Raw genomic sequence first — 27,384 nt, 5'->3', positions numbered from 1 at the left:
GAGGGACTTGCCTGAGGTCACAAATCTAAGTCCTACACCCCGATTCTCAGGCTTCCCAGGCTTCTTCATGACTGGAGTTGCACAGCTATTTGCTCACCCCATCGATGACTGTCCCTTGTGAAGCCGCAAGCTTCCTGAGGTTACCCCATAAACTGCGCTCCAAATTACGGCCAGATGTCATCAGCCATCCCACAAGCTCTTCTTATGACCTTACCCCCACCTAGAGGCGTGGGTTATGTCCCCACCCCTCGAACTCAAGCCAACTTTTGGGATGGCCTCCATCGAGAGAGTGTGGCAGGAGTGACACCATGGGGTGCTGGGACTTGGTCATAAGTGGTGACACAGCTTCCACCTAGCTCTCTGTCTAGGAACACTTGTTCTTAGACGCGCACCGCCACACCGTGATGTCACCCAGGCCATGAAGACGTGGACTGTCAGACTCCATCGGAGGCTCGGGCTGGAGGCCAGCGCTAACCACCAGACACATGAGCGAGGTTGGCTATTGTTGGGGAGACCCCGCAGGGTTGCTGCCCAGTTGAGCCCGGGCAATGCCCAGGATGAGGAAACCTAAGGATAAACTCCTTTTGTTTTATAGAACCAAATTCAAGGTGCTTTGTTACGGGGTAGCGGATAACCGTAGTGATGCACGAACCACGTCAACTGCACACCCTGCTATGTCCCCAGAACCATGGAGAGGGTACGACAGATGCTTAATGAATGTTGAAGGGCTAGAGGAAGCCACGGATCTACCCAACTCCAACCGGAGGCTCCTCTTCCGTGACACCTGTCGCTGCCCCCATCAGACTCAGGGTGTAAGTTAGGGTCTAACAGTCCCGATCATCTTCTCTAAGCTTCCATTCCTAATTAAAAAAAAAAAAAAAAAAAAAAAAAGAATGGCAGGGGATAAGAGTCGGGGTGTCCCAGCCCCCTGCAGCCCAGCCTCCAGCTGCCCTGGTGTGGTGGAGCGGCCCTGGCTGCTGGGAACGCAGACAGTACAACAGGAGGAGGAAGCCAGCTCTGCGAGCACCCAGGAAAGAAGCAAAAGGAGCTTTATCCAAATCCCCAGGGGGAACTGGAAATGAGAAACTCCTTCCCCCTGCCCAGGGCATGTGAGACAGTCCCTTCCGGAAGGCGGAATCTCAGGTGTTACAGGGAGTCTGGGAGCCCAGGTGAGATTCGGGTCACCCTGCCAGCTTGTCCCGGGCTCAGTTTACCCTCCAAGCAGAGCGGGGTCTGTGGCCACTCAGGTGGGTATGACTTGTTCTGTGTGCCCACCAGCTCCACAGCACGGACTGACATTTAATCAAAGTTTCCTGACGGGGACACGCCATGGCCAAACATCCACACCCACACACACGAACACTTGGCCCCGGAGACCTGACAGCCATAGCCCTCTGAGCCCCTCCTTCGTGCCAGGCGTGAGCTGGGATCCAGTGGGTGTCCCAGGCATGGGTGCTGCCCTCAATAACTTTATACACACGTACAAGAACACATGCACACACGTGTTAAGAACACATGAACACACACATGCACCCACATATTTTCATGCAGACGAACACAAATGTGTCACATGCACACGCACCAACATGCATGCACACACACACACTCTGCACATTTCTCTAGCACTGTTCCTCTTCGATCAGGGAAGTCCAAGAATGGGGCCTCTCGGAACACACACCGGGACACGGGTTTCTAACAAACAAGGGTCAACCTCCTCTGAGCAGACTCCCCACAGGTGCCTCCATCACCCACGAAGGCAGCCTCAGCCCCTTGCTGAGGTGCAGGCCAAGCCCAGAGGAGCCACAGCAGCTGAAAACTGCTCTGGCTGCAATTTGCCCAGTTAACAGTTGACTAACCATGAACAAAGCATCAAATAAATGCTCCAAAGTCTCCCCGCCCACTCAGAACAAAATCCAATGGCTCATGTGACTACAGGCCACCGTCCCCACCTGTGGGATACCTTGTCTTAGCCGTGTCTGGCCTCTCGCTGCTCCAGCCACACTGGCCTCTCCTGCTGTTCCCTTGACATTTCACAGCAACTTCTGCACCAGGGCCTATGCACCTGCCACCCCTCTGCCTGGACCACTCTTCCTCTGAGTATGTGCTCAGCGCGCGCCCTTGCTCCAGAGAGGTTTCATGAGGGAGGCCTCCCTTGAGGGCTCCTATCACATCAAAACTGCCCATGACCTTCAAACAACATATCCATTTCCTGTCCATGCTTTCTTCTCCTTCTTAGGATTTACTGCCACCTGACCGACAATACTTGGCTCCTGGGTTACTCCTTGTCCACCATCTCCTAACTCACCCCCGTAACAACACAGGCCTCAGGTGGAGAAGAACTGCTTTACTCACTGCCAGAGCCCTGCGCCCAACCTGGCACGGGGCACTGGGTGGAGAGGAAGGAAAAGAGGGAAACAGAGAGCAAGAACAGAGGTAGGAGCAGCCAAGAACTAAGTTCCCTTTTATTCTACCAGCAGGAAGACTACCGCCATCATCCCGCTCATATCCGCAGGCACATAAGGGATTTCCCTGTGCCTCAAACTGACAGGACAGACCAACTCAAATCCCCTCAGGGGCCAGGCACAGACCGTAAAAGGAAGCAAGACTATATAATGCAAAAGAGAGTGGTGGGGATTGTGGTAAGGTAGGGCTACACGTCTCCCAGCTGAGGTCAACTGCTGCTGTGGGGGACAGTGGTCCTAATACCGCCAGCACGCCTCATTTTTTTAAAAAACCACACAGTTAGAATTTCTGGCAAATTTTCCAGCTTTTAAATGTTTGCTCACATGTTCTAAAGTCACTATGGAAACCAAATGAGAAAACCTACCAGCCTGCAAGACATAGCTGTTTACAATTATGAATCAGATAAGTGATTATGAATTATTATTGTGAATAGAATTATTATGAATTGTTATTATAAATCGACAATTATGAATTATTCAATTATCAATCATTAAGTGCCACTAGCCACAGCTAGGCCTCTGTTTTTCCATCTGTAGAGTGGGACGATGATACACCCTCTCTCTGCGCCTTTGGGGAAGATGAAATGAGATCCCAGACAGACAACGCTGGCCCGAAACAGGGAATCCACATGAGCTGGCGCAGGGCAGTATTTTTCTCACATGCGCGCACACACGCACACATCTCTGACCACACTTACGGGGTCGTGGATGGTTTCAGAGAACAGGGGTGGTCGGTCCGAGAAGCAGGACAGCACGAGCTGCGTCAGCACGAGGGAAAAGTAAATGTAGAAAGTGACATCGCGAAACACGTCGATTTCAGCATCCTAAACGTGAGCCGAGGGAGGAGGAAGAGAAGGTCACTTTCTGGAAGCAGCCTACAGAGGCCGGGGGCAGCGGGCTGCAGACCCAGGAACAAGGTCTCCTGCCCTGAGCCACCTGCCCCAGCAGGAGAGAAGCGGTTACACCACAGTGCGGTCCCCGATGTCCGGTGAGGGCGGCCAACATGCTGAAGGGAGGCTCCGGAGTGGAAGTGAAGCATGCCCACAGTCAGGACCTGGGTCTCCTTGTACTGGCCCCCGGATGCTACCAACTCTCTCAACCTTTCTGCACTTTGATCTCTAAAAACGGATGGGTGGTTCTCAATAGGGGCGGGGAGGAGCAGGGAGACACCTCCCAGGGAACACCTGGTAGTTGCCGGGGACACTTTTGCTCACCGTTGACTTGGGTGCTGCTCCTGGCACCCAGTGGGTGGTGGCCAGGGATGCCACCCCACCCCACCCCAAACAGCCTACAAAGGTCAGGAGAGCCCCTCACAACAAAGATGTCTCCAGCCCAAAATGTCAATTAGCGCTGAGGCTCAGAAACCCTGTGGGAGTAATTCTGAGCAGTTAATAGGATTACTCATAAAAAAAAAAAAAAAAAAAAAAAAAAAAAAAGACTTAGTCCCTGCCTGGCACCTCGGAAACAATGACCTCAAGAAATGTCAGCTGCTCTCAGTGCTAAAGATGGTCTGTCCCAAACACTACAGGTGCTTCATCAACGTTCAGTGACCCAAGGAGCTTGAAGGTGGTGGAGGACAGCAGGGTAGCAGCTGATAAAGCACGCCCTTCTGGCTTCCCAGGAGTGGCATATGGCAGCAACTAGAACCACTTCTTAGCCAGTGTTAGCTGATGGCACCGAGGTAACGCGGGGACAGTTATTGGGCTCCATGGGGGGGGCAGGGGGGCAGCTGCTCTGCAAATACCACTCTGCACTGAGCTCTGTTCCAGACTGACGGCATCTAGAGGCAACCTGCCTTGCGGCTTACTGAGGACAGAGGCTCAGAGGGTGGTGTGCATTTGTCTGTGGCTCCCACCCCTGGAGAACCCACACGGGCCCCTGAAGCTACACAGATAAATAGGGCCCTAAGGAAAGAAAGTTCTAGAACAAAGGCAGTATGAACTGGGGAAATCCCTGGTAAAGAAGCTGGGCCCAGGTAGCACCGATCCTCTGGTTCCCATGGCAACATGTGATTTCCACCTAAGCTGGAAGGAGCAAACATCTCTTCCAAGGGGCCGCTGCAGGAAGATGTGGAAAAGGCCACCACTTACCTCTTTTTTTTTTTTTTTTTAAAGATTTTATTTATTTATTTGACAGAGAGAGATCACAAGTAGGCAGAGAGGCAGGCAGAGAGAGAGGAAGGGAAGCAGGAAGCAGGCTCCCCACTGAGCAGAGAGCCTGAAGTGGGGCTCGATCCCAGGACCCTGGGATCATGACCTGAGCAGAAGGCAGAGGCTTTAACCCACTGAGCCACCCAGGCGCCCCAACCACTTACCTCTTTTAAGGCAGCCATGATTTTGGATCTGAAGATGCCAAGGGCACACAGTAGGGCTACAACCCAGAAAGTGAGCATGATCCCCGAGGACTGGACTCCTTTTCTTCTCTCGAGTTGAATTAAAAAGGTAGCAAGCAGCTGCAAGAGAGAAGCATACAAGGGAGTTGTCAGAAGACCAGGGCTCAGGACCCCACCTGCCGGCACACGGCAGTCCTGGAGTACAGCTGCCCTCAGCTCAGTCGTGCCAAAAAACAGGCCAGCAAGGACCCGGCTCCAGTGCCAGGCTTGCTCTCGCCTTGCTGGGGACCCTGGAAAAGCCACTGATGTCCTCGGAGCCTCCGCTGCCTCATCTGTGAGAGAGAGAGGACCAACAGCACCTCACGTGACAGCGGCTGGAATCTCGGGACACCGTGTGTAGATCCGGGATAGGACGACGAAGTCGGGGAGCAGCTCAGTTTACAAGAGAGAGGGACACTTTTTCCAGAATGAATGGGCACTGCTGAGTGCCCATAAAACTTTATTTAAAAAACAGGCAGTGGGCCGACCCTTCCTTTATAGGTGGACAGACCTATGTTGAAGTCCCAGTCCTGACAGACTAATTCTCCTCCCTTGGGGAACAGTGAGGACTGCGCTCCTTCCTAAGGGGATGAAGGTTTCGTCATCTGCCTCCATCTATACATCTCATCTGCAGGGGACTTTCTTAGAATGACGGCGGGCGGGGGAGGCTGGGGTTTTATTTCATTCCTGATACCTGACGCTATTACTCCATGTCGCAGATGACTTAACGATCAGGGAGAGAAAATAAGCGGTAAGACCGCTTTTTCTCAAAAGAAGGAGAAAGGCCAGGGCGCCTGGGTGGCTCAGTGGGTTAAGCCGCTGCCTTCGGCTCAGGTCATGATCCCAGGTCCTGGGTTCGAGCCCCACATCGGGCTTTCTGCTCAGTGGGGAGCCTGCTTCCTCCTCTCTTCTCTGCCTGCCTCTCTGCTTACTTGTGATTTCTCTCTGTCAAATAAATAAATAAAATCTAAAAAAAAAAAAAAAAAAAAAAAAAAAAAAAAAGAAGGAGAAAGGCCACAGTCATTCCCCCGAGAAGCAGAGCTGGCCTCCCGAGGCCCATCCCCCAAGCCAGTCATGAGCCAGGCTTCTGAGGAGCTAAAGGTCACCCATGACACCTGCCTTTACTCCCCAGAAGCACATCCGTCTGTCTGTCCTCATTCATCCTCCTTGGGGGGCCCCCCATCTCCCTCCCTCGCCACATTTAATCCATCACCAACTCAAACTGGCTCTGCCACCAGGGCTGGTCCTCAGTTCACCCACTCCTCCCCCTGGCCCCGGCCCCCTCCCCTCATACTGGGTGACCCTATGGGCCCCCCACAGCCCCAACAATCCAATCCACTCTCCACTCAGAGGCCACACTCGGCTTTTCAATGCACAGAGCCAGGGATGCCACTCCCTCGCTCCAAACTTCTCCCTTTTAGGATTCGGGGTTTTAACCTGGGGTCAAGGACAGGCTGCAGCTAGAACCCAGAGGTCCATGAACTTAGACGGAAAAACAATCACATCTTCACGTTCCCGCAAATCAGCACGGCAGGTCACTGAGTGGAGGCAACACACCGCATGGCATGAGCAGGACCTGGGGCTCTGTCACTAGAAATCGTGCCTGCAAACACGTAGCTGAAGCTCTCTCCCACGATCGCATGTGATCATCACGACTTGAAAATTACAGGGGCAGTCTACCCGCTCGTAGGTCTTCATACGAAATGTATGTATATTTTTACTTTGTTCTTTTAATCTTTTGCTAACTGTGTTTAAGTACAGTCCGTTTCCCAAACCCAGGGCCCTGCAACTGGACGATGGAAAAACGACGTGGGGCAAAGCCACACCATCAAACAGACGGAGCAACTTAAAAACTTGGACACTCGCAAGGCGGCTGAACTGCCGGTCTGAGAAGTCAGCCACACACAGCCCCAGCCAGCACAGTGCGTTCACGTGACATTCTAGAAAAGGCAAAGTGATAGGGGCAGAGAACACACCCACGGTTGCCAGGGCACGGGGGTGTGGAGGGAGGGGCTGACCACAAAGCAGGGGCAAGCCAGAGGGAACTTTTTTAGGGCGATGGGGCAGTCCTAGATCTCAACCAACCGAGGAGCTGGTAGTTACATGACAGTGTGGGTTTATCACAACTCATGAACTTTCATTTTGTTAAAAAAGTGAATTTTACTATATTTAAATTATGCCTCAAGTAAAAACACAGACGCAATCACAAAATCTTCACATATGATATGTGTGTGTGATTCATCTTCTTGTGAGCCTTTGTATTTATGTGAGGAACATAATCCTCAGACCTGACTGGCAAAGGAGAAAAGGGCCCATGGCACAAAAAAAAGCTTTAGAACCCAAGTTTGGGAATGCAAAACAAAACAAAACCCACTTACCCTGAAGCTCCAGGTCCTGCGGGGTCAGCCCTCTGCCCTTCTTGACATCCCCACTCCCCGCTTCTCCTTAATCCCTCTCCCTCAGCCACACAGACCAACCCCTTCATTTCTCTGACCCCAGGACTTCTGCACATGCTTTTCTCGCCAACTGGACAGTCCTCTGCCCCCAGCCTCTTCAACTTTTTAACATCTTGCTCACCGCTCAGCCTCAGCTCCATCACCCCTTCTTCCCTAGCCCCCAGACCAAACATATTCGCCAAACTTCACCCCTATGACACTTCGCACGAGAGCAAACACTTTGTGCATTTTGGGGGAATCATTCGTTGAGTATCTGTTTGCACAACCGGGCATAGACTCCACGAGGACAGGGACTGTGTCTGTCCTATCTCCAATTCCTGGCATACAGTAAAAATACAAATATATCTGTGGACTGCTCTCATCCCATACTCCTGCCCCCAGGGATGTAGACAGACTCTCACTGTAGCATGAACAGAAGGGCTGTTCCTTTACTCTGTCATGGAGCCCACAGGGGAAGAGAGACTCTGAGGATCTCACAGACCAGGTCACCTCTTAGCCAACTCAGAGCCTCACATAGCATAAAGCCCAGTGACCCTCAGCCCATCACACCTGTGAACCCAGCATCACAGACATACTTGTCAATAAAGAATCAGAAGACCAGGAACAGGAAAAATTGGGGAGTATGAACCACTCCAGCCAAAACTAGTTTACCTTTACACCTTCTTGCCCAAACGTTCAGACCAGGAAAGTCAAGCTCTCCATTTCCTAACACCCTTGACATATTTATGGAGTGCTTATGGCACGCTAGGCATGGTGTCCGGCTATGGGGACACAGAGGTGAACAAAGCCCACGGGGAGAGCCAGGTATTGGCAAAGAACCCCACCAACGGTGGAGTAGACACTGGGGTGTGAACCCGGTTCACCACAAACTGGCTGTGTGACCTTGGGTCAGTTCCTCCACTTCTCTGTGCTTCAACGTGCTTATCTATGAACGCAGGAATAATGAGCAAAAATCCCTAAGTGAGTTAATATGTAAAGGGATCAGGACTATTAACGAGTGCAATAAAGATTCACCATCCACAGGGTGCCTGGGGGGACTCAGTCGGTTAAGCATCTGCCTTCAGCTCAGGTCATGATCCCAGGGTCCTAGGATCGAGTCCCCTGGATTGGGCTCCCTGCTCAGCGGAGAGCCTGCTTCTCCCCCTGCCTGCCACTCCCCCTGCTTGTGTTCTCTCTCTCTCAAATAAAATCTTCAAAATAGGGGCACCTGGGTGGCTCAGTGGGTTAAGCCTCTGCCTTCAGCTCAGGTCATGATCTCAGGGTCCTGGGATCAAGCCCCACATCGGGCTCTCAGCAGGGAGCCTGTTTCCTCTTTCTGCTTGCCTCTCTGCCTGCTTGTGTTTTCTCTCTGTCAAATAAATAAATAAAATCTTTAAGAAAAAAAATCTTTGGGGCACCTGGGTGGCTCAGTGGGTTAAAGCCTCTGTCTTCGGCTCAGGTCATGATCCCAGGGTCCTGGGTTCGAGCCCCGCATTGGGTTCTCTGCTCAGCAGGGAGCCTACTTCCCTCTCTCTGCCTGCCTGCCTCTCTCCCTACTTGTGATCTCTGTCTGTGTCAAATAAATAAATAAAATCTTTAAAAAAAAAATCTTCAAAATAAATAAAAATGAAAAGATGCACAGCCCTCCACAAGCTGGCTCCAGCTCGCCTCTCCCTTCCCATCTCCGTCAGCTCTGCTGTCCACACCCTGAAGTCCCAGTCCACATTCCTGCTTCACAGATGGCCACTCCTTCAACCCCAGCCTCTAGCCCTTCCTTGGACGCACTGCTCTCCCAGCTCAAAACATCCTGCCCCGAACCTGCTTCCCTCCTCATTCTCAAACACACAAGGCCTGGGCTCACCAAGAACCTTCCAGGCGCCTCCGAGGACCCAGGTATGGGGTCCATAAGCAGGAAGGGCTGTGAATTCAGAGCACATCACTGTGGCACAAGGGCCTCTACAGGGACCACCCCCTGTTCAGCTGTGTGACCCTACAGACATTTAACGTCTCTGTGCCTTCGTCTTCTCCCCTGCCAAAGGGGGACAAGATTATTCTAAGCACAGATGAATTCTAATTTCTAATTTCAGGAAATGTAAACCACCAAAAATGGTGCCAGGCACATATTAAGGACTTAAAATGTGTCAGCTTATAAGAAAGCAGTTACTCTGGCTTTGTTTCCCATGAAATAATGGACCCCCATGGGGCAGGGTACTTTCCTATTCCGCTTGGCATCCCACCCCGTAAGCCAGAAGCTGAAAATTCAAGGGGCCATTAGGTCCCAGACAATTAACATAAACAGCCAAGCTAGCCAGTACAAGAACAGAACACAGCAGGCACAACCAAAGATGGCAGCCGCCTTTCAGCCCCAGGGGCAAGGAAGGCAATAGGGCATGGTGAGGACTGGGGCCAAGTGCACAGCACATGGCCCCCTTCAAGGCTACACTCATCTCTCAGCTCCGGCTGTTTGTTGCCCCAGAAAACTATGGGGCTGGTGTTGCCACCTTTGGCTTTTTCAAGAGAAATCAGATTTTTGTATTTTTATTGTGAGATCTTCTAATTTCTACACTCTGGCTGCTAGTTTTGGCCTCCACAGTGCCTGGCAGATAGCTAGCTCCGACTTACCATAGTGATGCCCAAGAGGGTTGGGCTGACCAGAAACACTGGGGCCAGGAATTTGCCCCAACTTCTTTCCCAGAAAGAGTAGAAGAGGTCTGCCCAGCAGACAATCCACAGCAAAAATCCCAAGGCCTGGAAGAGAAGGATACATATGTCTTACAGCAGAAGACACTGGAACTTTCCCCAGCCCCCCTGCAAAAAGCTCAGCCTTGAGCCAACCTCTAAACTATCAGCTGCGGTCCTTAGATACAGCACACGGCCTCTGGAGCATGGACAAGTCCTAGGCAGGGGGAGCCACCCTCTGGGTCATCACACGCCAAGTCTATAACCAGTGTATGATGCCCTCTCGCACCTAGGGTGTGACTATTTGGTCGCTGTTCTTCCCATCCCCGGAAAATTCAAGAGCCCAGTCTACAGCTTACCTCCATCAGCCACCCCGCACACCCGCCTAAGGCACCTCACACTACAAGCACTCATTCCACAACAGTCACTGGGGACCCACTGTGGGCCACCTTGTTTCCAAAGTGCGAAGGATACAACAATGAACAAAACTGACAAAGGTCCCTGCCTTCATGGAGCGGAAATTCTAATGGGGAAAAAGTGGGCAAGAAACAAACTGAAAAATATATGATACCAGAGGGTGATAAGTAACAGGAGAAAAAAGACAACAGGTAACACGGGGTGGTCAGGGAGGACCCTATGCAATCAGGTGACATACAGCTAAGGAGCCAAATGTGGATATTTGAGGGAAAGAACAAATCAGTTCCGAGGATCAACAAGTGCAAAGGCCCTGAGGTAGAGAACATGTGTGACAGGTTTATGGTTGCTATGGAATGAGCGCTGAGTGTGGGAGATGGCGGGGGAGGAGCCTGGGGCCAGATCAGCCTGGGCCATGGTAAGTATTTTATTTCCCATGATGAGAAGCTACTGGAGGCTTTTTGAGCAAAGCTTTTTGTTCGTTTCTTTGCAAAATCTGTTCTACATTTTATTATTTTTTTTAAAGATTTTATTCATTTATTTGTCAGACAGAGAGGGGGGGGGACACAAGCAGGCAGAGCAGCAGGCAGAGGCAGAGAGAGAAGCAGGCTCCCCGCTGAGCAAGGAGCCCGATGCGGGACTCAATCCCAGGACCCCGGGATCATGACCTGAGCCGAAGGCAGCGGCTTAACCAACTGAGCCACCCAGGCGTCCTGTTCTACATTTTAAAGATTTTATTTATTTATTGGACAGACAGAGATCACAAGTAGACAGAGAGGCAGGCAGAGAGAGGAGGAAGCAGGCTCCCTGCTGAGCAGAGAGCCCGATGTGGGGCTCGATCCCAGGACCCTGGGATCATGACCTGAGCCGAAGGCAGAGGCTTTAACCCACTGAGCCACCCAGGTGCCCCCTGTTCTACATTTTAAAGGGAGATGTTGCTCTGCCAAAAAAGTACAAAGTGCTCCCAAAGGTCTGAGAGGAAGACATTAGATCTAGACACCACAGAGAAATCATTAGCATTTTGTGTGGTATGAATGAGACACATTTGGATGGGGGTACTGTAGGCAAAGGGGCAGATTCAGTAAAAACACATTCAAGTTTTCCTGTTTTGGGGGAACTAAGTCTTGGGAAACGTGGCTGTACAAATGAAGTGAGATACATGCTAAGTGGAGAAGAGAAAGTGGAATGAGGAACATGACATGGGACTGCTCTCCACATGTCTTCCTGGAGAACGCTTATTCTCGAAGGGGAGACACGGTCCCTGTACAACTGGAGAAACCAGGCAACACTCTGACCAGCGATCAAAATGAACCCCCTCAATCCGGAGTGGATGAACACCACACCCCCCAGCTGTAACACCCCCGAGGGACACAACTCCGCTTCCACGGTTTTCCAGCTGGACATGGCATGACCCACGTCCTGAGGACACATCACGCAGACTCGAGCTGAGGAATTCAGTCTAGAACTGGCCCAGGCTCTTTCAATAGGTCAGTGCCAAAGGAAGGTGAGGTGTTCTTCCAGATTAAAGAAAAACACAAGAGACACCATGACTAAAAGCGCCACATGAGGGGCGCCTGCGTGGCTCCATCTGTTAAGTGTCCAACTCTTGGTTTCGGCTCAGGTCATGATCTCAGGGTGGAGAGATCGAGCCCCACGCTGGGCTCTGCACTCAGCATGAAGTCTGCTTCAGATTCTCTCTCCCTCTTGCTCTCTCTCTAATAAATAAATAAAAATCTTTAAAAAAAAATAAAAAAAATAAAAACACTGCATGAATCTAGATTGGGTCTTGAATGGGCTTGGGGGAGCCATACTAAGAAAGGACAGGACTGGAACAAGGGACAAAATTGCAGAATACGGACAGATTTTTTTTTTAAAGTATTGTGTCCATGTTAAATTGCCTGAATTTAGTAACTGTACTGTCATGATGTAAGAGAACGTCCCTGTTTTGAGAAAAGACATGCTGGAAAAACTGAGTAAAGATAGCACAGACGCTACCGGTTCTCAAATGATTCAGAAAAAATAAATCATATATGTGTATGGACAGAGGAAGAGCCGATCGCAAAAAAGTGTGGCAAAATGTTAGAATTTGGTGACTGTGAATAATGGGTATTCAGGGCTGGTGGGGGGAGTTCCTGGGATCTTCCTTGACACTCTTTCCAGAAGTCTGAAATGGTTTCAAGGTAAACCGTTTTTTTGTTGTTGTTGTTGTTGTGTTGTGGGGGGTTTTTTTGGAAATAAAAAAGAAACCCTCAGCTCAGATAGGAAGACCTCCCAATTATTTCCTGATAATCTCGAGGTCGAGCCTCTCATGTTCACTGTAATGATGGGGAAGGAGGGGCTCAGGGAAGTCAGAACACGTGCTCAAGATCATAGAGCTAGCAAGAGGCAGAGCCCACGTCTGCACCCACGTCTGAACCCAGAGCCTCGTCAAAAGTCTGCCTTCTAGAAAAAGGAACTTGGTTAAGCAGAAGAACTACATCAGTCTTCACCAACCACCAGTCCCCAACCCAAGCACACCCCACCTCCCCAACCACAATGAAATCCCAAGTGACTTACAGTTTTGGTTTTGTTGAGATAGGTCATCTGAATGTAGCCCCGGTCATGGCGTGAGAGATAGAGGAAGTAGAAGGGGAAGCAGACCCAGAGGTAGGAGCAAGGCACCCACACGAGGAACGTGTTCTGAAAGCACTTGGTGAAGTCGGGGTTGCTGGTGTTCCACGTGACATCCCACGCCTGAGGACAGAAACAGGTTCAGGGTCAACAGGCGGCACCAAGGAGGGACAGGCGTCCATGTGGACATCAAAACCACAATACGATGGGGTTTAAGAAAATAGACAAGACCCTACACCCGAGGGCCTCTTAGGAAGAACATGCAAACTGGAAAGATCAGCAGCCAGAAAGACTGTGAAACAAAAATAAGGCATGAAGGCAGGTACTGTCTCGGAGAACACACAGGTCCGGGGAACTGGGGCAAGTTCCAGCATCATACAAAAGAGGGAGCCTGGGGGTCTGCATGGCTCAGTCAGTTACGCATCTACCTTTGGCTCAGGTCACGATCCCAGAATCCTGGGATCGAGCCCCGCATGGGGCTCCCTGCTCAGTGGGAAGCCTGCTTCTCCCTCTGCCTGCCCCTTGCCCTGCTTGTGTTCTCTCTCTGACAAATAAATGAATAAAATCTTTAAATAGAAAAATCTGACAGCACCAGGCCCAAGTTCCCGCCTCACAACCATCAGCAGGAGCTGGGGAATAGCCCATCTCAGGACAGGCCCCATGTGCTCCAGCTGGCCTCAGGCCCCAGGCCCCCTACCTCCCTCCTAGCATTTTCTCTCCACCACAGGACAGTGCGCCCTCCAGAAAACTCCAGCTATGTCTGGTCCCTGCAGCCTCCCCACGATCAGTAAGTGAGACCACCAAGGAACTCCAAGGAACCGGAACCTTATGGTTTTATATTAAGCGTTCAAGGTACATTCAAGACCGTTGAAGAAAAGGTAATGGAACAAAAAGATCATTTCACTTAAAAAACACATCTGATAATCCGATCAAGATACAAGCTCTGAGCTTCTCAGAAAAGAGACCTAGTTATGCACAACCATGTGAATATACTTAACACTCTTGGAGGGTACACTTCAAAACGGTTATTGAGATGGTTAGAAAAGGGCGCCTGGGTGGCTCAGTTGGTTGAGCAACTGCCTTCAGCTCAGGTCATGATCCCGGACTTTCAGGATCGAGTCCCACATCCGGCTCCCAGCTCCTTGGGGAGTCTGCTTCTCCCTCTGACCTTCTCTTCTCTCATGCTCTCTCTCACTCATTCTCCCTCAAATAAGTAAATAAAATCTTTAAAAAAAAAAAAAAAAAGATGGTTAGAAAAGAAAGGATCTGACTTTGGGCGCCTGGGTGGCTCAGTGGGTTAAGCCTCTGCTGTCGGCTCAGGTCATGATCTCAGGGTCCTGGGATCGAGCCCCGCATCGGGCTCTCTGCTCAGCAGGGAGCCTGCTTCCTTCTCTCTCTCTGCCTGCCTCTCTGCCTACTTATGATCTGTCAAATAAATAAATAAAATCTTTAAAAACAAAAACAAACAAAAAAAGGATCTGACTTTAAAAAAGAGTGAGTGAGTGGGTCTTTACCGGGTACCCAAACTGGTTCTTCAGAGATGTAATTATTCTGTGATATAAACAGTTATTTCTCCAGAACCAAGAACAAGAAATCATTGAAAAATAAACTTTAAAAGGTCAACACACACAGAGGGATTAGCTGGGAAACTTCTAGACACAAAGAAACCCTAAAAAAGGACAAAGGTCATGCCTCTGTGGATTTGGGCATTTGGAAGACAGTCTTGTGAATAAGAGTTTAAGTGTGATTTATATCAAAGAGTGATTATTTTAACTGATTCCGCATCACTTCTAATTCTTAAGGTGATGGTGGAAAAGGGGATTAAACTGTTGGTGGTTATTATATACAGAACCATTTCTGAGCAGCTGCCAGAAAAATCTCATACCAAAGGAATTTGCGCTTCTAGTAAAAACAATGCTGGGCCTTAATACATGCAGTTATGTATACCAGAAGCTTGGTTCGTGCGTGACACATTTCTATAACTCGATGCTTGACCCAATCATTCCTTGCCTGGACTATGACAATAATTTCCTAACCATTCCCTGTTTCCAGACCTCTTGGCCCCATTCAGTCCTCCCCAACGACAGCCAAAGTTATCTCACTTATCTGGACATCCATACGTGCATCCATAGACATGTATCTACCCGCCCACCCATCCACCCACCCATCCATCCACCTATACATCTATCTACCACTCTCTTCCCATGCATCTATGCATCTGTATATCTACCCACCCATGCACCACTCATGTATCTACCCATCTATGCATCAACTCATCCACCCATCTACCCACCCACGCACCAACCCATCCATCTACCAACCCACGCACCAACCCATCCATCTACCCACCCATGCACCAACCCATCCATCTACTGACCCACACACCAACCAATCCATCTACCTACCCATCCACGCACCAACCCATCCATCCACCTACCCATCCACGCACCAACCCATCCATCTACCGACCCACACACCAACCCAACCATCCACCTACCCACCCACACACCAACCCATCCATCTACCCACCCACGCACCAACCCATCCGTCTACCGACCCACGCACCAACTCATCCATCCATCTACCCATCTATCTATCCACCCACCTCTTCCCACGCATGCATCTACCCACCCAATATCTACCCATCTATGAACCAACTCACCCATCCATCTACCTACCCATGCACCAACTCACCCATCCATCTATCCACCTATGCACCAAATAATCCATCCATCTACCCACCCACGTACCCGACCCCCCAGGCACTCATACATCCATGTTTCTATTAATTTATTTTTAACAGGTCACACATTTTATGTGTTAAAATTTTTTCAAACTACACAAAATGGCATACATACGGTAAAAGTAAGTCTCCCTCTGAATTTTCAGCCCCACATCCCATCCCCACAGGCAAAACTACTGTTAACATCTTGTGCGCTCTTCCAAATATCATCCAGATAGTGTATCAATTTTGTTTTCCCAAAAAGTATAATACATAGTCTATGCTGTACCTTGCTTTTTTTTTTTTTAAAACACAGTATTAGAAACCGATTTTTTCAGTAACAGCTGTTTTATTCTTGAGACCTTAATGGTATTTTCTTTCAAACAAAGATAAAAGGGACAAGCCATCTTCCCATCCCAGGCCCTAACCCCCCGGGGCCCTGTCTCCAGCAGCACCCATTACTGGTTTCTCATGTGTCCTTCTAGAAAATAATTTATGTGTATATATTTTAACAAAAATACCTATTTTCTATTCTCAAATGGAAGGAAGCATACTCCTCACACTGTTCTACACCTTGCTTTTTCTCGGGTTTTTTGTTTTGTTTTGTTTATTTATTTACATAATCTCTACACCAAATGGGGGGGGCCCGAACTCACAACCCTAAGATCAAGAATCACTCGCTCTATCGACTGAGCCAGCCAGGCGCCCAGCTTTTTTCTCTTAATAACAGGTCTTAAAGGTCATCCTACACCACAAAGGGAAGGGTTTCCTCATTCTTTATTTCAGGTACTTGGTATTCACTGTATGATGGACCTGACTTTATTTGACCAGCCTCCTGCTGACAAGGGCACCGGGTTGTTCTAACAGACGAACCATGCAGCAATGAACTAATAACCCGGGAAATGCCTCATTTCACACACAGGCAAACATAGTTAAAAGATGACTTTCTAGAAGTGAACCAGCTGGTACAAAAGGTGCATACATCTAAAACTGAGACCAACACTGCCCTCCACGGGGGTTATCAGTTCATACTCCACCAAACAAGGTACAAGGATGACTCCTTCCAGAACACCATGTTTTACAAGCTTTTTGATCTCTACAGACATGGTAGTGGAAAATAGCTCACTATAGCTTAAATTCCTTTTCCCTTTATCATGAGGGAACTGGGAAAGCTTTCCATATGTGTTTAAAAGCAGTAAGATTTTTTTCCTGCTCAGAGGAAAAGTCACAGATTTAATTAAGTATTTGTGTTAAGAGATGGGACAGATCAGATTGTCCCCTCTCCTTTGGGTAACACAACCTCAGATGGTTCCCTATCACCTTCAAAAGGTGATCCTTGCTGTGTCTCCTGAGGTTTCCCACATCTGAGCCCTGTCTGTTTCTCCTACAACTTCTCCCACCCTATTCCCCAGTGGGCCAACTCAGGCATTCACTCAAAGGAGCATTTACCACACATGGGTCAGGCATTGCTCAAGGCACTGGAGATTCGGGAGGGCCGTTGGTTCCTGCTTTCAAGGCACTCCCTAGCTGCTGGTCAAATGAATGCTTCTTTGGGATACCTCCTGCTACATGCTCTCCCTACAGTGTCTTTCCACTATAACAAACTCCTATACATCCTTCAAAACCCAACTTGGGTATCTCCTTTAGGAAGCTTTCCTCCCCACTCCCCAAATCATCAGGCCGACCGCCCAATCTTTGCAATGCTTTTTTTTCCTTGCCACTACCTCTGTCCTACAAGGACCATGCAAGGAACTCAGTGCCAGGGCCATGTGTATTTTACTCTTGACACCTATCCTCCTCATCTGGCAGGTACCCAGAAGTTACTGAGTAAATGGCTCTGGCCATGCCTCCCCTCACCACATCTCCCCTCCCCCACATTATTTCCTACTTTGCTTTGAAAAAAAAAAAATAACAATCCAGGGCACCTGAGTGGGTCAGTCATTAGGCATCTGCCTTCAGCTCAGATCACAATTGGGGTCCTGGGATGGAGCCCCACATCAAGTTCCCTGCTCAGCGGGGAGTTTGCTTCTCCCTCTGCTCCTACCCCCCCACTCTGCTTGCTCTCTCTTTCTACCAAATAATTAAATAAAATCTAAAAAAGCAAAACAGTCCATCCAGGTAGAGCCTGGCTAGGACCTCGGACGTCCTGGTCAAGCGGACGCGGACTGAAATTGGGCCCTGACCTCAGGTGAACCTGTGTGGGTCACTTCCCTTCTCCAGGCTCAGTCTCCTCCCCAGGAAAGTGGTCAGGAAAACCCTCGAGTGGTTTCAGCCAGTAGCAAAGGGCACACTGTGTGATGGGGCATCGCCCAGGACCGGCACACTCTAGAGACAAGTGGTGACTGTAAGTAGCAGATGCCAAGATTTTGCCAAAATCCCCGCCACTACCACCAGCGCAGCCCAGACGCGGGAGGCTCAGTGGGCAGGGAGACGCTCGAGTTAGGAAGGAAGCAAGAGGAAACCAGGGAGCACCTAAGGACACGGAACTCCTGGCAAGGAGAAATGCTCAGCTCAGCGAAGGGTGGCGCCAGCCCTTCAGAAGGCAGCTTCCTGCTCCAAGCCACACGCCGGCCCTGACCCGCAGGGAGAGGCGGGAGGGAGGAGCCCGGGCAAGATGGGGAGGGGAGGGGGGGCACGTGAGAAAGGGAAATCCGCTTGTGAATGTGAAATTTCACGGCTGCAAGAGGAAGCCGGTATGCCCCCTGCCCCCACCCTGCCAAAGAGGGCCCCGACAACTGTCACCGGAGTGAAGACAGTGGCCTCGGGGCCTCCAGTGTGTCCCTCACCGGCTGGGACTGTAAGGAACCTTCTGTGCAGGGAGATCCCCTTGGCCACCCCTGGAGAGCAGCAGTGTAACCCCGATGTTTGGGGTTTTGGCAGGAAACAGCAAATGCGGAAGGCCAGGGGAAGGCTTAAGCATGGGCGACAATTCACGGAGAGTCTGAGGGCCACTCACTGCTCGCGACCCCGGGGCAGATAGCTACCCTGCTCTTCCTCCCAGCAGCTCTCCCTCCGATCTGGGCAGCTGCAGAAATCAAGCTCTCGGACTCTGCTAACGGAGCAGCCATTAACCCAATACCGGTGACAAAATTCAACCCCGGGAGAAGCGAGTCCAGAAAACAGTGCTAACCCAGCCAGTGCACCATGGGGAACCCGCCCGAGAAAATCTCATTACAGAAAGTGCATCACTGGCTCCCCCAACCCAGGCTTCTCTGGACAGGGCATCTCGACAGCTTCATCACCCTTTTATGTGATCACCCTCCCTACCTCAGCCCTGCCGCTCGAGGATGGCGGTGGGGGGCACAACTCCAAGGCGGCTTGACCCACGAGCTCTGGGAGTTCACAACATTTCTACAGAGCACTGTCATCTCACAGCCCTCTCTCTCAGGGCTGAAAAATGACAACTAGCACAGTCTGAGCACCGATGTACCAGGCATGTGCCTAAATCCTCACAAGGAGAGGCACTGCTGCTGTGCCCATTTCACAGATGATGAAAGCGAGGCACCAGGAACTAAGACATCTTGATCCACATCAACCCTCACATCAAGGAGACTACTCTCTTGTCCCCAGTGATGCAGGGTGAGGATGTGGGATGTTACAGGTGTCTCTGCCATTTACAAGGGAAGCACCAAAAGTTGGCAGGGGGTGGGGGAAGGAAGGAGTGTCACTTCTGTGGAGAACTGAGAATGAAATGGACATTATAAAAGATGGAGATGAAAGAAACTTGTACTTGGTGCCATGTGGGGCCGGTGGGGCTAGGGGGTGTGCTGCTGGATCAAACTTAACCTGCAGTCCTCCTTCCCACTGGCCCCCTCCAATAAATTCACTTAATTGTTTACACAAGTTTAAAATGCATTTGCTCTCACAATACAAAGTTGTGTCTCACAATATAAAGTATTCTAATAATACAAATTCTGATCCACTGAGTGAACTTTTACCTAAACTGATTCTGAATTTGACATGCATGAATTGAGGTTTTGTACCATTACCAGGAGCATACTTCTGGGTAAAATCTCTGATCTTCTCTGGGGCCCAAACAGCCTACCAGCAAAATGGGGCTACTACCATCTCCTCCCCTCAGAGGACCCAAAAACCCATATAAATATTATTACTATTATATACGACCTCTTCAGCTGACTTTTTTTTTTTCGAGATTTTGTTTATTTATTTGACAGAGAGAGACACAGTAAGAGAGGGAACATAAGCTAGGGGAGTGGGAGAGTGAGAAGCAGGCTCCCCGTTGAGCAAGGAGCCCAGTGCGGGACTCGATCCCAGGACCCTGAGATCATGACCTGAGCTGAAGGCAGACGCTTAACAACTGAGCCACCTGGGTGCCCCTTCAGCTGACTTTTTAAGGGCCTACTTTTTCCCTTATGTTCCCCCCTTTTCATATTCTCCTTCCCCACCACCCTACCCCATCTCCCAAAAAGACTATCTATCCCCTTGTCTCCTAGACAATTTTCTTCTCTATTTGCTCTGTCACCTTAGTCAAGTTACTTAACCTCTCTGAACCTCATCTCTAAGACTGAGAATACGTATCTCCTACAGCTATTCTAAAGGTTAAATAAAATTACATATACACAGGGGCCCACACACTCAATAAAGGAGTATTGTCAGTAATAAAAATAAATGAAGTCTATACCATTGTACTTCTTAAGAAGATGATCTTAAACGGCACCTGGGTGGCTCAGTTGGTTAAGTGACTGCCTTCAGCTCAGGTCATGATCCTGGAGTCCCGGGATCAAGCCCCACATCAGGTTCCCTGCTCAGCTGATCTCTCTCCTCTCATGCTTGCTCTCTCTCTCATTCTCTCTCTCTCTCAAATAAACAAATAAATCCTAAAAAAAAAAAAAAAAGATGATGATCTTACATTGATACTGTTAATAGTGATACCACTTAGCATTAAGTGAGATATGTGCCAGGCACTATTTCTATGCATTCAAAGTGAATTAATTCATTTAACCCCCATGACTACCTAAAAAGGAGGTTTTATTTTGATGGTGCTTTGCCATTTGAAGAAATGGGAGACAGGGAAGACAAACAAGGTGTCACAGGTCACCCAGCTTGTATGTGACGAGGCTGGGACTCAAACTTAGGAAGCCTGACTCCTGAGTGGTGTCCACCACACCCCCCATGCTGGCTCCTCATGATAGGGAACATGGGAATTTTAGCAGGGCCTTCTGGAGCTGTGCCTGTGCCCATGAAAAATCTGGGTCAAGAGGAAAACGTGAGTCTCCCAGTCATCACCGAGCTCAGAACCCATTCCCTGTACCCACTGCCTATGGCTGCTGTTACAGATCACCATCTTGGTGGCTTATGGTAACATACTTGCTGAATCCCACAGTTGTAGAGGTCACGAATCTGAAAGGGGTCTCGGTGGGTTATAATCAAGGTGTGGGCTGGGCTGCATTCTGTTGGGAGTCTCTAAGGCAGGACCCATTTCCTTGCCTCTTCCAGATTCTAGAAGCAGTCCACATTCCTTGGATCATGGCCCCTTCTGCCATCTTCAGAGCCGAGAGCATCAGACCAAGTGCTACTCAGGCTGACACTTCTCATTTGCACTCCTCTTGTCTCCCTCTTCTGCTGACAAAGACCCCGTGACTCCAGGCCCCACCCAGGACGCTTCCCATCTCAAGGTCAACTATGACGAACAGCCTTATTTCCATCTACCATCTTCATTCCCCTCTGCTGTCCAACATCCCATATTCGTGGGTTCTGGGGACCAGGCCAGGGGCACCCGTGGAGGGGCCATTACTCTGCCCACACGTGCCCTCACATTAACTCAGGGCCCTCCTCAGCTCCATTCGATGGCTCTCCCACAGGAACCACAGGTGCCCTGGGCTGGGTCAGGTCCAGAAACCACCCCAGGGCCGCCAAGCCCCACAAGGAGTGGTCCTGATGCTGACCAGCCCTCCCAGCACCATCCAGCTGGTCACTGAAGAACCGTATACTGGGGTATCTCCTCGGCGGGGGCCCCGCGGGACATCCCCCCACGGCCTGCCACTCCAGCCTGGTCCACACAACTCTAGAGGGACTCCAGGCCAGGGGCTGCAGGGCCGAGGGAAACAGCCCTGCTCAGGGCCCCACGGGCTGACCTCGGGACAGGACAGGTGGCTCCAGAGAGGACGGCAAGCAAACGGCCAGCAACAGCCAGGGTAGGCGATGACGAATCTGGGTCACTTGCATCTGGGAGTAAGGGTTGCTCTGACCTATTTAGTTATAAGGACCTACTTTGAACTTGGCATTCCAATGGGGCATGAAGGTCCTCTCCCCGATTTGATCACCTCAGGAACTCGTAACAGGTGGCTTTCTACCACTCAGTGGACAATTATGTATCAGGAGACTACCGTGTTCCAATAACGTCCGGAGGTCAAGTTTCTACTCTCAGAAGATCGTTCCATTAAAACGTGCAAATAATAAATAGATACATGAACAGCTATATGCAGGTCCAGTGGCAGCACATACCCTAAAGAATAGCACATAGGGGCAGAGAATAATGGTGGGGGCTGGGTGCTATTACAGAAAAGAGCTCCAGGCAACGATGATAGCTGAGCAAACACATGCTGGTAAGAAATTACGCAGCACCGTCCTCCACCAACAGAAACAAAAAGACCAAAGGTTTATGGAGGTTCTTAGTGGCCTGTGCCAGGACTGAGCTAAGTGCTTTAGATCACATTTAATCCCCACTAACAACTCTGGGAGGCAAGTCCTAGAATGCACCCATTTTACAGATAACAGAAACGGAGGCCAAGTCATATAACCGGCAAGCCACACGGGTAGCCAGGAATTTGAATCCAAGTGTAGATGCCTCTGTATACCTAAGAGAATGTTCTGTTTGCTTGTTTTTAAATCACATGCATGTATTACTATTCCCATTTGAAATAAGCGTGAAAGGGTATAGAGATGCTTCTGCAGGCAGGGAAATTTTCTTAGAAGGATTTAAAAAAAAAAAAAAAAGCCAACAGGGACTATCTCCAGGGGGGCAGAGCTGGAGCTGCTGAGAAGACACTACTCATTTTGTTCTATTATCTTTAGCACAGTTTGGATTTTTCACGCTGCATGTATTACCTCTAAACTAATAATAACAAAAGGAATTCTCACTTTGAATAAATAAACAGTAACAGCAGGGATTTGAGGGTAGACATTTCTAAAATGCTGAGCTGGGAACAAAAAGAAAACACATATTTCCTGGGCGACCAAGAGCTGAAATGTCTGGCACAGTGCTAAGTGTTCGCCAAGTGTGAGTCCATCCAAACCCCTACAAGATCGAGACTATTCGAACTCTCCCTTTTTGGACAGGGGGGACTCTGAGGCCCAGAGAGATTATGGAACTTGCTGAAGGCCACAGAGCTGGAAGGAGGCAGAGCCAGGCCTTGAACCCACAGAGTCTGACAGTGAGCCCTGACCTCCCAGGCTGTACCACCTTGGCCAGGTGCTTGGAACTCTACGGGATTTTCAAGGTCCACAGCCTCACCGCCCAGCCTGGGGCAACTGGGAAGGCGACATTCTTTGAGGCAGGGCATCCACTAAATGTCCTCAGGCCTTAGGAAGGCCAAGCTCATCTGTGCAGAATGGAACGTTCTGACCCAGATGTGGAAATATGATGCAGCTGCCCCCACCCGTCTTCCCAACGTGCACAGTGCAAGGGGAGGGTTAAGAACACAAGGATGGAGGGTGTGGGTTCTGGTTTCGACCTTTGACCTGAAAGCAGGGTTTCTTGACCTCAGCACTACTAGTATTTGGGACCAGAAAATTCTTTGATTTGGGGGGCTATCCTGTGCATCAAGGGATGTTCAATAGCGTCCCTAACCTGTCTCCAAGAGATACCAGTAAGCACACATCCCATTTAATCCTCACAAACAAGGAGACAGGTGCTATAAACCCATTTCACAGCAACTTAGGTCCCATCACTTGCAAGCAGCAAACACAGCCAGCTGTGACAACCAAAAACGTCGCTAGGCATTGCCCAATATCCCCTGGGGAGGCAAAAATTACCCCTACCACCCTAAAGCAATGGCCTCACCAGGCCTCGGTTTCTTGATCTGTGAAATGAGACTAGTTCTAGAACCCAGCTGTTACAGAATAATCAGCAGGGTTAAACGATATGACCCAGAGGGTTCAGGGTTCAGTTCCCAGCCAAGAAACCGATCACTAAAACACAGGGTTGGTCCATTGGTTGGTTAGTTTCTTTCATTCACTCATTCCTTCTCTCCATCACATAACAGAGTATTTATTGAGTACCTACTTGTGCCAAGCTCTGGACTAATCAAGGGGTTATGGGGATAAATCAGACACAGTCCGTGCCCCCTTGAGACTCACACTAAAGATAGAAGGTCATAACACGTAACCGCGAAGAGCAATGTTCCCTATACAGGAAAGGAAGGGTGTTGGGACAGCCAAGTGGCAAGGCGAGGGTCCAGGAAGGTGACATTTCAGCAGGGAAGATGCAAGCATCAGAAACAGCTAGGTAAGCAAAGATCAGGGCGAGAGGCAGGGAGCAGAGCATGTCCAAGGCAGAGGGGCGGCAGGGGCAAAGGCATGGGGACAAGACGCCACGTGGTATCCACCTGTCCAAAAATGCAGAATAAGTAAGATGACTACAAGAAAGAGTAACAAAGACTAGGGACCCTGGAATCGAAGGGCCTGAGTTTGGATCCAGACACCAACGCTTACTTTTGCCCCTTGACCTTCAGAAAATTAGATAACCTCTCTGGCGCTGGTCTCCTTCATCTGCAAATAGATCTAATAATGGAATCTGCAGCACAGACCACAAGGTCAAGGGCTTAGCTTGCACGGAGATGCCTCATCAGCTCCGGGCAGCATGGGCTGGGGTCCACGGGGGTGCAGAGCAGGCCGGCCATGAAGCCAGGGAGAACCCATAGGGTCACAGCTCAGGCTGATCAGAGCACTAATAGGACAGAAGCCTGTACAAACCACAGACGGTTTTATTTATTTACTTTAATTTTTTTAAGTAGGCTCCACATCCAGAATGATGGCTTGAACTCACAACCCTGAGATCAAGACCTGAGCTGAGACAGAGTCGGACGCTTACCCGACCGAGCCACCCAGGCGCCCGTGTTCCTGCTTTACTGTCCATCGCTCTGTTTTATCATTAGAGCCATGCCCTATGGGGCAGGTCCTGCATCCCATTTTACAGAGAAGCAAACAGAGGTTAGAAGACTTCCCAGAAGGCGCATGGGTGGGACCTGGATTCAAACACAGATAAGGCCGGCTTCAGGGCCCCAGCAAAGGCACAGAAGGAAATCAGCAGGACATAAGCAAGCAATGAGCCCCCTCTCTGAGGAGCAGAGGTGAGGTCACGATTGCCTACAGAGCCATAGTCCATGGCTCCAGAACCGATCCAAGGGCGAGACACCCGGCCAAGGGACAACTCTGAAGCAAAAGCAAGGAGAGAAAAAGAGCACGAGGAAAGACGGTAGGCAGGTCAGCTGGGCAGGGCCCACTGGGCTTCTAGACATTAATCTTGTTTACATGGACGGCATGGGGCCTCTGCTTCCCCAGCACAAGCCCGAGAGAGACTGGGAGGTCTAAGGCTGCACGGCGAGAGGCTGGTGCAGCCCGGGGTGGGGGTGGGGGGGGCAGACAGCAGCAGGTGACAACATCACGCAGGCTGCCATGGCCCTGCCTGCTGCGGGCTGAGCTACAGCCTTTCCTTGCCCTCTGACTCACCAGAGCTAAGAATAAAGCCCAGAAACATTAAAGGGGGGGGTGGTGGAAGGGCCACATCCAGACCTTACCCCCAGCCCCCAAGGAAGGCAGGGCATGGCTCGGCGCAAGGAAGAGCCCCAAGTCCTCACTGAACCCTGACCGCCCCACAGTGCAGAACTGACCATCTTAGAAAGACAGGGACAGGGGCTCCTTGCCAAGCCGGGACTCCTGTCTTGAAAGGACTGACAGCCAAGCGAAAACAGAGCCATGGCTGCTTGTCACAGGTGTCCAAATGTCAACAGCAGCAGGCAACTTGCTCTGACCTGCCTTGACCCTGACTGTCCCCATGACGGGTCCTTCCCTACAAGCACGCACCTGCCCTCATGGTTTCCATGTGGCTCTGACTGTTTCTGCTGAATTTGTCCCCAGCCACTTCCTCTCCTCCGATCACACTCTGGAGCTTCAGAAATCCTCCATTTGGTCCCATTCCAGGGACCTGGGAGGCATCAGGCATGTGCCAGCCAGAGGAATAGATCTGGGGACACCGCAGTAAATAGGCCCGACAGCATTCATCCATTTACTGATGCTCCTAGCTGCTGAGGACCCAGCTGTGAACAGCAGGGCAAAGGGCCTGTGCTCCTGGAGCTGACAGCCTTTTAAGAGAAAACAGAGTGGGGCACGTGGATGACTCAGTTGGTTAAGTGGCTGCCTTCGGCTCTGGTCATGATTGCAGGGTCCTGGGATCGAGCCCCGCATCAGGCTCCCTGCTTAGCAGAGAGGCTGCTTCTCTCTCTCCCTCTGCCTGCTGCTCTGCTTTCTTGTGCTCTCTCTCTCTCTCTCTGTGTGTCAAATAATAAAATCTTTAAAAAAAAAAAGGACACAGTAAATGAGATAAAAATATACACATATAAAAAAATACACAACACATGTATAAACATACACACACATATATGTGTATGCATGCAAGTGTGTTATGATAAAAGGACTCAGAGAACTGGGAAGACCTTGCTGAGAAGGTGTATTTCAATGACACATTAAAGAAACCAGGGAGTAAGCCAAAAGGCCATTGGGGGTGGGGGGGGCACAGGAAATAGCAAGTGCCAAGGTCCTGCAGTAGGCACACATCTGGTACTTTGCAGCAACAACAGAGAGGTCAATATGAGTCAACAGTAATGGGAAATGAAGTCAGGGAGGAAGGCAAGGGGCAGGGAGGAACAGACCATGCAGGACTCATAGACCATTATAGGCATTTGTAATTTTCACTCTGAGTGATGTGGGGACCATGGATTTCATGCCTTTTTCTGACATTTCTTCCAGAGAGTGGTTCTCTGGAAACTCGCCTCAAGTTTTCTTGCAGGCCACACATGTGACAATGTCTGGAGACACTTCCGGTGTCACTACGGGGGTGGAACTTACGCTCTGAGCACTTTGCAGGCAGAAGACAGGGACGCTGACCCATAATGCAAGGCCAGCCCCACACTGGGGAGGTGCTCAGCCCTCAAGAGCAACAGTGCTGGGCTGAGAAACCCCATTAACCAGAGTCCCTCCCCTCATCAAGTTTAGAATCCATACTCCCCAAACACGCCCCTTATCAGATAGGCAGAGTGTCAGCTTCTCACTACGTAACACTGGGCAAGCAACCAAGCCTCAGTTTCCACAGCTGTAAAGTGGGGGATACCAACGGAATGAAGCAAACAAGCGTGCAATTTAGTACAGGCCAGAGCATATAGCAGGCGCTCAATAAATGTCACTGCTAGTACTGGGATTGGTTCCAGATCCACCTCCTCCGATGTCCCGGCCACATTTTCATGAGTTACCTGCAAACTCCTACCATTTCAACAGGCAGTGGGTGCATGGTACTGGAGTCGGCAGGAGACAAGGGTTGGCCGACACTCCTTTATGCCTCCATACCCCGGGTCATCCTCCCCTCGCCCAGCCCTAAACTTACTCAGCCCCAAAGCACTTGCTCTGCTAGAACCAGGGGTTCTGCCCGCCTAGGCCACTTTCTGAAAGACAATCCCT

The 27,384-nt window shown here is 50.2% G+C and overlaps 1 protein-coding gene across 1 annotated transcript in view; it reads right to left on the bottom strand.

Moving 5' to 3' along the window:
* ABCC1 (ATP binding cassette subfamily C member 1) overlaps positions 1–27,384 on the bottom strand; it is a 131,070-nt gene that overhangs the window by 78,057 nt on the left and 25,629 nt on the right. Inside the window, exons 2-5 of the mRNA XM_047714454.1 lie at positions 12,918–13,094; positions 9,891–10,016; positions 4,777–4,914; positions 3,161–3,286 (exon numbers count right to left, since the gene is read on the bottom strand). Coding sequence (XP_047570410.1) covers positions 3,161–3,286; positions 4,777–4,914; positions 9,891–10,016; positions 12,918–13,094 — 567 coding nt within the window. The remainder of the gene's footprint in view (positions 1–3,160; positions 3,287–4,776; positions 4,915–9,890; positions 10,017–12,917; positions 13,095–27,384) is intronic.

Source organism: Lutra lutra, chromosome 18, assembly GCF_902655055.1.
Source record: "Lutra lutra chromosome 18, mLutLut1.2, whole genome shotgun sequence".
NCBI classification, from domain to species: domain Eukaryota; kingdom Metazoa; phylum Chordata; class Mammalia; order Carnivora; family Mustelidae; genus Lutra; species Lutra lutra.
The sequence above is the reverse complement of the archived record's forward strand: the minus strand, read 5'-3'. Positions and strand labels throughout refer to the sequence as shown.